Here is a 14,406-nt window from a genome sequence, read left to right as displayed (position 1 = left end):
GATCTGTGATCCCATTTGGAATTTTCCTGGCAAAGACAATGCAGTGATTTGCCATTTCCTTTTCGACCTCATTTTAGAGCTGATAGTCCTTTCCAAGTTTGTGGATATGAACCTGATGGAAGCAGCACTATAAAGGAACTGACCTAAAGGATGAGTTTAACACTAAGACTCTGGGCTTGCTCGGACCAGGTCCAATTCTGGGGATCTGACCCAAAAGAGTCAGGTTCTCTTTTTGATTCAGGACGCCATCTCGGGATTTTAGTCTGGGGAAATATCAAATATCAAACTCCTCTCCAGGCTTCTTTCCCCCCTTGCCCATTGTCTTACCCCACTTTACCCCTTCCTTCTCCCCCTCCCTCTCATTCCTCGACTGTCCGGCTGCATTTTCAGAGCTGTCTCCAGCCACTAGAATGTAGCTGTTCCAACTTCCACGCTCTATATAGTCCGCATACATTATGGCATCAAGTACGGGACAACCTCTGTCTCACTCCCCAGAGAAAGTAGTTCCAGGAAGCACTTGTGAATGTGAGATCCCCTCCCCCCTTTTTGATGATTCTTTTAGTAGTAAATTAGTCCAAGTTTTGATTGAATCACCATTGTATAAGCACGAGATTTTCAGCAGGGTGGCCTTCAACTTGAAACTTGTTTTTCTGGCATCCTAGCAGTTGTTCTTGATGCAATCAAGATGTAATTCTAACAAAGTTAAGCCATGAGAGCGAAAGTGGAGAGGAGGGACTTGTCTAAGCACTCTTATCCCTAGAATCGCGGCTGTAATAGGTATTGGTTACCACCCTGGATGACTTTTGGTGACCTGCTTTACATCTTCACCCCAGGGCAGAATTAAATCTTGCTTAGTCAGCTGTGACACACTCCCTCTTCTTCTGATTGGTGACTATTGGGGCCAGCTTTTTGTTGTAAGATTGTCATTCGTTTGGGAGGCTCTTCAGTTTTTATATCCTGCTTTGATATTTTGTATCCCTTCTTCATTCTTTTCATCTAAGAACCTGTCCATTTTTGTATCATTTTAGTATAAAAGGAGGCCACTCACAAGGCTTGAAGTCTGGTCTTGGCCAGAGCCCGGCTTTATTGTGGGACCAGCCCTCTCTCCCTAAACCTATTTCGTTTTGGCTTGGAGACTTTGTTTCACTTTGGGGCCTCTCTGCGAATAAATTTTCTCCACACGCTGCAGCTCAGCTCCCGTCCATAAAACGCTTCTAAAAAAGACCAACGAACCTGACTTCATCCTGATGAGAAAATCGGGAAAGCTCAAAGGGAATTTCTCATCTGGCCCAGCTCTTCGTAGAGCAACGGACAAGGGATAGGTCAGGCTAGGAGTTTGCCACTCGCTGAGCATTTCATGCCCTGGGAGACGGTACATGTGGGCAAGAGGAGATCCCAGTCCCATATCGAGACACCGCCAGCCCCATAAAGGGCCCTGGGATGCGGACAAACACCAAGCACTGTTTGGTCATCCACTACCCAGTTCGAGAGAAAGGAGAACCTTCAGAAGCGAGCACAGCGGCTAGCTGAAACTAGGAGCAGAGAAGATCTCAAGTCCAGTAACTAGCCTGGCCTGCTGAGGAGCCCCAGACCACAGAGGAGCTAAGTAAGGATTGTGATTCTCTGAACGAGCAGAACTTGCCAGATGGCCAGCAGGAACTACAAACTGCTGTTGCTCAGCCCCACGTGCAGTTCAGGAACTTGCAGAGGAGTCGTCATCACCCTTTACCATGGATCAGACTTCTTTGGAAGCACGAAAAGCTTTTGGGGGCCCGGGGTGTCTGTGAGATCCAGGAATAAGACAATGCTCAAGACTCAGAGAAAGCAATCACAGGAATAGCTCAAACCTTCCCTCCAGAGGAGTTACAGAGTCCAGCTCTAACATAAAGTCTGAAGTCAGGAAGTAGGCTGGAAGAGTTGGGGGACGGGGGGACCCTAACATAAAGAGTTAGTATGATGGCAAGGAAATTCAAGATACAAACCTAGAAACTACAGAATCACTCCAAAACATTTATAAGCAATCTCAAAGAAAGGCTCAAAGAAAAATGCAGTTTGGGCACAAACAATTAGAATTCTTGGAAAAGATGAAGTAAGAGGTTTTGTTTGTTTGGTTTTTTATTTGAAAAGTTCTGTAAATGAAATGAGAGAGCCTGAGAGGGGAAAAAATGAAAAGAAGTAAGAATTATGAAAGAAAGTTTTGAAAAATAAATTAATAGTTTGGCACCTTTTGATACAAAACTATGCCCAAACAATAAAATTTCTGAAAATTAAAATAGACCAAATAAAAGCCAGCAAATCCATCAGTCAAGAAGAAGAAAAAAATTAAGTAAGTTTTTATTGATGTCTTCTGTTTCTTAGGGACAGCTAGATAGGTCTAGGGTCAGGAAGACCTGAGTTCAAATGTGGCCTTGGACACTTACTGTGTGAACTGACAAGTCACTATTTACCTCAGTTTCCTCATATGTAAAATGAACTGGAGAAGGAACTGGCAAACCACTATAGTATCTTACCAAGAAAACACAAACGGGGTCATGAAGAGTTGAAAAAGACTGAAAAGATTGAACAAAATCTGTTTCTCACATCATCATAGTTATCAAAAATATTCCTTCTCTCCCCCCCTTCCAGAGAGCCATCTCCTACAACAAATGGCATTTTTAGAGAGGAAAAAAATGAGCACCAACTGATTATTAATACATTGAAAATGTCCAAAAATGTGCAGTTTGTAATATTTGTGAACCTTTGACCTCCATGACAGGGTGGGAGTATCTTCTCATATCTTTTCATTTGAGTCTTGCTTTTTTTTTATGTCCACACAATTTTTAATAATAATTTTCTGACATTTTGTAATCAGTGTTCTCTCTCTCTCTCTCTGTGTCTCTCTTTGTCTCTGTCTATGTCTCACTCTTTTTTTTTTCTCCTTCCCACTCCTCCCCCTCCCCAAGAAGGCAGATGATAGGATATAAGTTCGCACATATACCATACAATACATATTTCCATTTCATCGTGTTATGAAACAAGAAACATATTGCTAGAGAAAAATTCATGGAGGAAATAAAATGAGCAATGGCATGCTTCAATCTGCATTCATACTCTTGTTAGTTCCTTCTATGGCAGTGGATAGACTTTTTCATCGTGAGTCCCTTGGAGTCGTCCTGGATTCTTTCCTTGTTGATAATAGTTAAGTCATTCATTCACAATTGATTGATACATTATTGTTCTCCTGATTCTACTCAATTCACATTTATTATATCACTCCACATAAGCCTTTCCATGCTTTTTTGTGATTATCTTGTTTTTCATTTCTTATTGCACAATAGTATTCCATTACAATCAAATACCACAGTTTGTTCAACCATTCCCCAATCAATGGACATCCTTTCAGTATCTAGTTACTTGACACCACCAAAAGAGCTACTATAAATATTTTTATCCAAGTAGGTTGTTTTCCCCTACTTTTAATCTCTTTAGGATACAGACCTAGTAGTAGTAGTATTGTTGTGTCAATGGGTATGCACAGCTTTGCCCTTTGAGTGTGGTTCCAGATTGGTCTCCAGAATTGTTGCATCAGTTCACAGCTCCACCAATATTGTATCAATTTTTAATTTTTTTAATTTAATATTATCCAGTATGTGTGAAGAATAGTACCTCAGAATTGTCTTAACCTACTTTTCTTTAATCAACAGTAATCTGAAGCATTTTTCATATAACTAAAGTTTTAATCTTCATCTGAAAATTACCCATTCATATCTTTTGCCCATTTGTTCATTTGGAAATGTTAGGTATTCTTATAAATTTAACTCATTTTTCTACTACAAAGATTTTTTCCACTTTGTTGTTTGAGTTCTAAACTTCGTTGCTTTGATTTTGTTTATGCAAAACTTTTTTAATTTGATGTAGTCAAAGTTATACATTTTATATCTCATAATATTCTCTGTGTCTTTTGGGGACATAAATTCTGCCCTTACCCAGAGGTCTGGCAGTTAAATTACTTCATGTTCTCCTAATTTATTTATGATATAACCCTTCATTTTTAGATTATGTATCCATATTGATTTGACCTTGGTGTATGGTGTGAGGTTTTGGACTATACCACGTTTCTGCCTACTACATTCTAGTTTTCCCAACAGTTTTTGTCCAATAGTGAGTTTTTCTTCTTTATACTTACCCCAATTGATGGGAATCTACTTTGCTTCCAATTACTTGCTATCATAAAAAGTGCTACTATAGATATTTTGTTGTGTATGGGTACTTTTTGCTTATTGATGGTTTCCCAGGGATATAAACCCAGTCATGGAGTCTCATCATATTCCACAGGATCCTCTATCTCATCAAGTGTTAAATTAGCTTCCGTTGTTTTACAGAATTTATTCAAAGATCTCTGAGCTTATTTGCTATCTCTGAAGGCCCTATTTCCTTTTGTTGTTAATGTTCTCCCTGCTCATGTTCATGGTCCTTGAGTTTTTTTTTCTAAGATTGATGATAATTTCAATATTTCCCCTGTAATTTCCCACTATTGATCATCTAAAAGGGGGGGAAAACCCTTATCTAAACTATGGTTTCCAAGGCAGATAAACAGTAAAGGCTAGGCAGTTGGGGTTAAGTGACTTGCCCAGGGTGATACAGCGAAGAGGTATCTGAGACCAGATTTGGACCTAAGAACTCTCATTTCTAGGTAAGCCGCCTGGCTCTCTATCCACAGAGCCACCTAAGTGCCCCTACTTGTTATTTTCTGACTTGGTCCCCTCTGATGGTGGTTTCCTTGGAGGCTAGATCTCAAAGCATCTCAGCTTCCTCCCACACTGGGCAATTCCTACTTCTCCAGCCTAGATCTCTGCCCCAAATGATTTTTGAGTGGACAGAAGTGGCCCAAGCTGGATGTTGAGGTCTTTCCTTCAGTCTAGGTGAAGTGTTGTGTGCTCACGCAGACACCTACCCATACCACAGAAGGTACCCTGTTCTGGTTTTCTACCCCACAATGTCTTTTCTTTAACTGTTATTTAACTCAGCACCAGCAATACTGAAAGGTGGGGAAAGGGTGCTGATTGACTTCAGGGTAGACATCAATTTATGTTGGATTTTTTTAACCTTCTTTGGGATTCTGGACCGTGGAGACAGCTGCAGTTGCTTTATCTTTGATGCATACTTTTCATTTTGGAGAGGTCTGAGAGGTTATGAGGATTAGAGGAGATGTCTAGTTTTCCATCTTGTCACTTACCTGAACCAGAAGACTGAAAAAAAAATAGAAGAAAATGTAGTTTCTTGTCACAACAACATTTGATCTGGAAAACATTGCGGACAAAAAGTTTAAGAATCATTGGACTTGGGGGCAGCTGGGTGGCTCAGTGGGTTGAAAGTTAGGCCCAGAGATGGAAGGTCCTAGGTTTAAATCTGGCCTCAGACATTTCCTAGCTGTGTGACTCTGTGCAAATCACTTAGCTCTTATTGTATAGCCCTTGCCATTCTTCTGCCCTGGAACCAATACACAGTATTGATGCTAGGATGGAAGGTAAACGTTAAAAAAAAAAAGAATCACTGGACTATCTTTCTGGATGTCATGATTTTTTTTAAGTCTAGACATGATATTTCAGGAAATCTAAAAAAATAAAACTGCCTAAGTCTTTTAGCCCTGAAGGGCAACGTAGAACGAGAAAGCATCCACTGGTTATTTTTCTGAAAAGAAACCCCAAAATGAAAACTCCCAGGAATGTCATGGCCAAAATCCAAAATCTCCAGGTAAAATAAAAAACACTACAAGCTGCCAGAAAGAAAGAATTCAAGTACAGAAGGGTCATGGTCAAAAAAGCAAACATGATTTAGCAGCTATCACTGTGAAGGATATGAAGGAATCTAAAACTTGAAATGCAATATTCCAGAAAGAAAAGAGCATGAATAACCTGGAAAAAAATTAATGTTATGCTATTGGGGAAAGAAATGAATCTTTAATAAAACAAGAAGACTTCAACAAGTTCCTAATGAAAAGACCAGAGTAGCATGGGAACTTTAACATTAAAACCCAAGATTTAAGATAAACATAAAAGGTAAAATGAATAAATTACCCAAGGATAAAATTGCTTATATTCAAATATGTGTAAAGGGTAAATTTAGGGTTGAGACTGAATATAAATTTACTTGGTGGCCAGGGATGTAATTTCTAAATCCTAATAGAAATACTTAAGTCAGTTTGGGAATTTTATGGTGGTTTAATTAATGTAGAGGGAAGGAATTAAGAAAAAGAGAGAGGGAAATGGGGTATAAGATTTCTCCAGCCTAGTCTGAGCCAAGGGGAGTTCAGAGACCTTCCAGCCACAAGGTCTTTTCCAAGATGAGGGACCTCCTAGCAGGATGGCATTTTAGGAAAGGGAAAGGGAAAAAAAAGGAATCAGCCTAAACTCTGAGAGAGCTCAGGGAAGACACCTCACCTGACCCACGCCAAGACGCCAAAAGCTAATCTGGGAGTCGAACCCAACATCTCTGAGAGAGAGACCTCGAGCTCAACTCCTCCCCCGCAAAAGAGAGAGAGAGCCACCTCTTTGCAAAAAGAGGTTGGAGAGAGGAAGTGATGTGAAATATATAGACCGTTCTTTACATCACTTCCTGCGTCTCACATGTACCAATGGTAGCTTAAGCTTAATTTAGGACAACCCAGGGGGTCTGTCAATTGTTTCTGATTTGTCACTTGCTAGCACATGTCTGTCATAGGCCATCCTTCTCAACACTTAATCCTTAAGTAGGGGTGTAGACATTCCTGATTGCTAGACTAAGCAGAGTGGAGTAAATCTAAAATTCACATATGGAGAGATGATAGCATGTGCTTCCTGTAAACCCTATCATTATCATGGTTCAGAAGGAGTTTAATTAGACAAAGTTTAGGAATAGTTTTATGTCTTGATAATCTTAAGTATAAAAAGAGAAGAGAAGAAGAACACAGTGGAAATTAGGGGGATGAGGAAAGGGAAATTAAGATGGGGGAAATTATCTCATATAATCAGAATGTGCAAGTAAACATCTATATAAACAAAGAGGAGTAAGTATAGGTTGCAGCTGACATTACAACTTCATTCTCATCTGAACTGAGATTCTCATCTCAACTGAACCCCAATAGAAGTAAGTACATTTTACTTAACATAAGAGAAAAGCCCTGAAAGGGAAAGAGGGTAATAAGAAGGGTAATTTAAGGGAAGGATTATTCCTAAGCAAAACAAACTCTACTAAGATGGCACAAAAATATTTTGAGGTGGCAAAGAATGGAAAACTGTAGAGATGCTCACGAATTGAGAGATGCATGAGGCAACTAGGTCGCCGACTCAGTGGATAGAATGCTGAGCCTGGAGTCAGGAATCTTTGAATTCAAGTCCAGCCCTAGACACTTATTAGTTGTGTGTCTTTGGGCAAGCCATTTGAATGCTATTTGCCTCAGTTTCCTCACTTATAAAATGGGGATAATAATAGCACCTATATCCCAAGGTTGTTGTAAGGGTTCAATGAGTTAATATTTGCGGCACATGATGGAGCTTTTACAAAAAGGAATGCTTGCTTCAAAAGATAAATATTCCCCTCCAATGTGTGGGAAGTATACTCCCTCTTCACCCTTACACCACTTCAATCTCTGGGGACCCAAAGGGGATTAAGTCAGCTCAGCTCTGTTCCCTTAGAGCCCAAACTTCCCTTCAGCTTGAGTACCAGGGCACCTTGACTTCTCAACACTGTGAATGTTAAAAACTGTAAATGCCAAAACTGTAAAGGGTTTGGCCAAATTGGTAAAGATAATTTTTAGTGTTTTGATTTAAAATCTAAAATAAGTAGTCACCATGGGAAATTCCCAAATATGAAAAATACCCAAATCAGCTGGGATATATGAAGATTTTAATTAATATAAATGAAGGAATTAAGTGAAGGAGAGAGAGAGAGAGAGAGAGAGAGAGAGAGAGAGAAGAGAAGAGAGAGAGAAAGAAAGAATAGCCAAGCAGTAGAAAAGGGCTGCCTAGGCCTGAGCCTGAGGGAGAATGAGTCAGTCTTTATCACTCACCACAAGATCGTCTCCAAGAAGGGTTCAATTGTGAACTCCATTCAAAATGTCCTTACTTCAACTCCGAACTCCAACTAACACCACTACCGAACTCCAACTGACTCCAACTAACCTTTTCCCCCTTCCTTTTAAAGAAATTTTCTCTTATGTCACCTCCCCTAAATTTTCACATCTACCAATCACAGTAGATGTTTTTTTTCCCAAGACTGCCCATTCTTAGTTCTCAGATTCTTTTGTTCTCACCGTCTCTGGTTAGATTAAATCCTCTGAGTACCTCACACCTCTTTTGTTAAGCTTGCCTTTTGTAAGTTGCTTGACCTTTTATTGATTAATTTAACCTTTATAGGTACTTAACACCTTTTTGTATTAGATAGACCTAGCTTAAGGTTCTAGCTTTACTATAAGTATGAGTTGGGGACTTTTCATTGTTCAATCAGGAGTTTGCAACTTTATCTTCCCCTAAGGCACTGTCTGAGCAGGGTGGAGTAACTTTAAAAGTTCTCAATACATTCCTGATCAAGTACCTCCATTGTTAAAAATGGGGAATAGCTTAATCAAATCTTCTAAAGTAGAGTCTGAGTAGTTTTAAGATTCACAATCCCCCCTGATGATCATTGGGAGACTAGTCTCCCCATTGATCATTTAACATAATGTAGCCCTAAAGCACTTCTAACTATAGATGTATACAATATTCAGTTTTCTAAGAGGAAATTACAGTAGTTAGGGAGGAAAAGAAAAGAAAGAAAGCAAAACCAACTAGGCACATTGACAGAAAGCCAAATTAGGGGCAGTCCCCTTGGCATAAAAGTGTACATTTACAAATAAATGTTCAATCAAACTTCAGTTCAATCAACCACACCCAAAGTTCATTCTTGATCTTCTTGATGTAGTGTGGGTTTTCTGGCATCTTTCAACAGCAGTTCATTCTCTGAATTTAGGAGTTAGCAAGCTTCTTCCTTGAAGATCTTTCTTGAACAAAAAATCAAAAATTTTGGATTTTATATTAAAATCCAAAACTTCCAGTCTAGCCTGGCTGATAGCTGAATCTTGGCACCACGGTTACCACTCAATCATCTCTGGCATCTGAAACTGAGGAACAACAACGCAGAGCAAAAACAAACACCCACAAGCCCATTTCTCAGAGCCGGGGCAAAAGAGGGAGAGCAGGGTAAAGACAATCTCTTCTTCAGTTTGTGGAACCTACCTTGGGCATAGAATCTAGACAGCAGAAAAGATGGTGGAAAGGGAATGAACAACTCAGACTGAACTCATTTGAAAGGTGTAGACAAGAGATTAAGGAAGGCATGCTCACCCTTGTGGAGTGGGGCACAGAAGCTCTATGTTAAGCAAACTGAGCATTCTCAAAGCTGGTCTACATTTGATAAAAGAGTTTAGCACCATGTTTAATAAATGTTTGTTCTCCTTCCATCCCCACCCCAATCTCTGCAAAGTTATAGAATATAAATGTGATGTATTGTACTACTATTGTAGTATAAGAAATGATGAGGGGGAGAGTTTTAGAAGAACCTGGAAAGACTGCCACTAATTGATTCAGGGTGAACTGAACAGAAGCAGGAAAACCATTTCTATACTGCCAACAATATGGTAAAAGCAAACAACTTTGAAATAAATGGGAAATATGAAACGTGCTATTCACCTCCTGATACAGAAGGAAAGGACTCAGACTGAAAAATAAGAAAAATGTATTTGCTTTGGACATGACCAATGTGGAAATTTGTTTTCATTGATTATGGGTATTTGTAAAATGCTTGGTTGTTCTCAATTGGGAGTAAGGGGGATTGGAGGTGGAGTAGTAAATTCAATGTTAAGAAGGCAAATTTTTGTCAATTGGAAAAAATTAAAATTCAAAAGTACCTAAGACACACAGGATTGACACTAGTCCAATCAACAAATATTTATGTTGAAGTCCCAGGTGTGAGGGCAAGAGGTGGGGTGAAGAGAAAGACTGTGAGCCAAACACTGAACTAGTTGAAGAAAGAAGAGTGTCCTTGATGTTGCTACATAACAGCTACCAGAATCTTAATTTAGAGATAAATATGGATTTAAATAATAAATAAATATAGATCAAAGGAGGTGAGAAGGGGAAGTATGTTTTAGGCGCTTATAATTATCATCTCATTTCATCCTTAAATTACTCTGAAATGTGAACTATTATCTCAATTTCTAAAAAACCAAGGTGGATATAGGTTGTGACTTGTACAATGTAAGGTAGACATAGGTTAAGTGGCTTATACATTGTCACAGGCTGAATTCGAACTTAGGTTGTATTGACTAAGGACCCTGTAGAGCTGGCTGAGTGTAAAAATATTTTTTTAAGATATGTTTCAAAATTTGGTCTTAAAAAAAGGAGTAGCCAACTAAAATATTTGTGGATTGGGTTATTATGATTTAATTTTTTGGTTATAACTTACAAATAAAATAAAGTATACAGAATAAAAAACTTTAACATAGAATCCTTGACATAAACAAAATATACTAAATTAAATTTTAACGGGAAGAAAAAACACTATTGAACTACCTAGAAGCTCCTAGGAGGAGAGTTTTTTGAGTGATGGGGGTAGAAGGAGAGTCTAGCACCTAGGCTAAGAAGCAAGGAATAGGTGAACTCCTCCACCTGGCCCAGCAAATAAAGATAGTTTTGCTTGCGCTTTGCTTATATGTGGAGTTTTTTTCTTTTCTTTTATTGCTACTGCCAGAATTTCTAGAACTATGGCACATAGTAATAGAGAATGTATCTCTCCTTGTTCTACTCCTGTATTTATTAGGAAACTTCTAGTGTTTCTCCATTTCATATGATGCTAGTTGCTTTAAAAAAATTAGCTATTTTTTGTTGAGGGTAAATTATTAACCATAAAAGGGTTAGACGTCATTGTAAAAGACAAAATAGATCATTTTAATTACATGAAATTGAAAAATATTTATAAACAAAATCAGTGTAACTAGGATAAGGAGGGAAGTGCTTAACTAGAACAAATCTATATCAAATATTTGTAAGGTGTTAAAATATAAGATATATAGATAACTAACATAAAAATACAAAGCCAAAAGTCATTCCCCTATAAATAAGTGATCAGAAGATAGAAATAATTAGTTTTCAAAAGATCCAAATCATTAATGATAAAAATTAATGCAAATCAAAACAACTCTGAACTCAATTCATTCCATTCACACCCAACAAATAGTTAAAAATGGCAAAAGACTGGGAATGATTAGTGATTTAGGGGTTAGGGAAGAAAAAACAAATAAACCCATTGTTAGTGGAAATTATGAATTGCTTCAACTATTCTGGAAAGTTAGTATGGAATTATTTGAAGAAAGTGACCAAAATGATCATACTCCTTGATCCAGAGAATCTTCTTGTAGGCATAAATCCCCCAGGTCAGTGACAAAAAGGAAGGCCCCCATGTACACTAGACTATTTATTTTTGTATTACCAAAGAATTGGGCATATACATCAACTGGGAATGGCTAAACAAGCTGTGGTACAGGAATGTAATGAAATTGGGAATGCAAAGAAGCATGGCGTGAACTGATGCAAAATAAGAGAACAGAACTAGGCAAGAAACATACATATTTACAACAGTGAAAATTAACACAACAGTAATGACAAAACAAAGCTAAATGCTGTGCAATATAAGAGATCAAGCCTGGCCCATAAAAAGAGATCTGAAGAGATATCTAGCCCTAATTCTTTGCAAAGGGGGAGAAGAGATTATTGGCAAAGGACATGGCATATAGCGGACTTTTGACTATGTTGCTTAGCTTTTTTGGACCACTTTTTGTGGGATTGCTTACATCTTTCTTTTCTACATCATATGGGATGGCTTTGGGGAAATATAGCTGATATAAAAACAATCTATTTTTATTTAAAATGCAAAAATAAAAACCTAGAATGGATCTGATCTGATTGGATTGACTGAAGTCTTTCTCACGAAAACAGCCCAGTCAAGGTCATTCAGGGGCTCATCTCTGGAGTTCTTTTGGAAGGGGGAAAACTGACCAGAGGGCAAGATTTTGATCTTGAAGGCTAGTTGTAGCAAGGTCTCCCCTAGGCTAAGAAGCCCATAGCCAGGAAAAGAAATGAAATTGTATGTAACTGAATGAATCCTCTCTGGTTTGTCCTTCCAGATCACAATGCGTATGGATTCTCTACCCCAAGAAACCATCAAGTGGTTACAGCAATCGAGTTTCAAGGTATGGCATATGTTGATGAATAGTGATTATCTTTTCTTATCAGATGAGAAGGATGAGAATGGCATTTCTTCTTTTCCTAACACCTACTTTTTCATGGCTTAAAATGTGTCTTTGCTACCTATGCCTGAACGAATCGTTCATGATTGCAAGGAGATAGATATGCGGAAACCTGTGTTTTGACCCAAGTTAAAGATCTAAAAGTCCTTATCTGGTGTGTAATTGATAATTGCTATGAGGTGAGCTGGTAGTTTACTGTCAGGATAATGTTCCCTTTGATTCAAAGTTCCGTCACTCTGAAAATGATAAACTAATTTGCTCAATTATCATTTTTAGTAATGGATATCTTACTGGAAAGACCCGATGAAAAAGTGAGCCATGTCATGTTAGGGGAAACCTTTGATCAATCCATGCCTTGTGTCTGATGGCTTAGTGTATATTTTGTAAATTCAACCAATTTTCATATAAATATTGAGTCAGAAAAGGGAAGAAAATATCATGGAGTCTGGTGACAATGAAAATAGTGTGATTAAACGGTGTCATTAAATAGTGTCATTTTTTTTTTGAAGCTAAGTGATCTCAGTAGCTGTGACAGACAAAAAGTCATAAAATGAGAAGTACCATAGGGATCATTTTAATCAAACTCCTTTTTTTTAAATGAGGAAAATAAGACCTCGTAAAGCTAACGTCAGTTGAATTTAATTATACGGAAGGAATGTGGATTTTTATTCCTGAGGGAAAAATTTGTGAGGCTTAGGGAACTCAAAAGAAGGGAAAGCCTAGGTGAGATACCAATGATGGAAGATGGAAGAAAACACTGGGAGTTTTCAAAATGGATAACTAATAGTGGAAGAGACCCAAGAGAGAGTTTAGGCACCAAAGAAAAGCCAACTTTGTCATTACATTGATTTGTAATTTTGCTCAGGAGTTTGATCATTTTACAGTGTGTGACTCTTCATAGGCCACTGAAAATAATTTCTTCATTGTTACTGATATGATTTAGACTATTAATAAGCTGGTTTTCCTTCCATATACTCTTGTTATATTTTGAATCCAATAATTACATTTTCAATCTAAAAAAAATTCTCTGAAGATTTAAAAAATTTTAAGTGACTTTCATTTCTACCAAAAATTAGTAACATTTCTATTTTCACCCTAGCGTCTTTCATTAAATTATTATATTTAGTATATGTAGAAAGAAAGTGCATTCTACAAGTCAAGATAACAAGAGCTTCTAAGTTCAATCATGTTGGTTTAATTTTTGTGTTATCACCTATTTATTTTCCAAATTATTTCTTAATACAAGATATAACCAAAATACTTAGTAAAAGTGACGGTTATCTTTTTAATTTCTACCCCTTTTCTTCCTTTGGCCATATTCTTCATGGCTTCTTCCTCCCATGTGTTAATCTTTTGCTCATAGAGTTCATATAGAGTTAATTGTTGTCTTTTGTTTAGTGTGCTGGTTTCATATCTCTTCTCTTACCAGTGCTAGTAAATGAATGAAATCCAAATAGCTGATTAGTGTCAGGTCTTTAAATCTTTATCATCAAGGGCAAATATGAAAATATTTAGCTTCTGAACCAACCTCAACAACTCATTCAGTTCAGTAAAATTCACTTTATTAACTAAGAATACATGCTTTAGTTCTGAAAGTCTTCTGAACTTACTACTTTGAATGTATTGATTTGTTTCGAATTCATTTTGAAATGATGCAAGTATTTGAAAAACGTTTTAAGTAGGCATATAAAAGTAAAAGATTAGGTAGCAACAGAGAATCCAAGAAGAATAAAGATTGATACTGTTTCTGTATATTTGACTCTTGAACAGAATTATATTGTTTGTTTTTTGGTCTTTTAAAATTTTTATTTGTTTATGATATTCTTTTCTTTTTAAAATTTGAGTCCCAAATTCTCCCCTTCCCATCTACATAACCCTCCCCACCCAATGAGAAGACAAGCAATATGATACCAATATACATGTTAGCCATATTTAAAAAAAAAAACAGAAAAATAAGCAAAGTGAGAAAATTATACTTCATTTTGCACTCAGGCTTCATCAGTTATCTCTCTGGAGATGGATAGCATTTTTTAATTATAAGTGCTTCAGAATTCACTGGGATCATCGTGTTGATCAGAGTAGCCAAGTCTTTCACACCTGATCATCAT

General features: G+C 37.5%; 1 protein-coding gene across 7 annotated transcripts in view; it reads left to right on the top strand.

Annotated features, from left to right (window-relative positions):
• The window catches only part of JAM2 (junctional adhesion molecule 2), a 98,792-nt gene that overhangs the window by 21,014 nt on the left and 63,372 nt on the right, over positions 1-14,406 (top strand). For all 7 annotated transcript variants that reach the window (XR_008918283.1, XM_056826000.1, XM_056825999.1 and 4 more), the window contains exon 2: positions 12,176-12,241. Coding sequence is in view for 6 of the 7 variants with exons in the window: in XM_056826000.1 (XP_056681978.1) it covers positions 12,176-12,241 (66 nt within the window). In the remaining variant the exon portion in view is untranslated. The remainder of the gene's footprint in view (positions 1-12,175; positions 12,242-14,406) is intronic.

Source organism: Monodelphis domestica, chromosome 4 (assembly GCF_027887165.1).
Source record: "Monodelphis domestica isolate mMonDom1 chromosome 4, mMonDom1.pri, whole genome shotgun sequence".
Classification (NCBI taxonomy): domain Eukaryota; kingdom Metazoa; phylum Chordata; class Mammalia; order Didelphimorphia; family Didelphidae; genus Monodelphis; species Monodelphis domestica.
The sequence above is the reverse complement of the archived record's forward strand: the minus strand, read 5'-3'. Positions and strand labels throughout refer to the sequence as shown.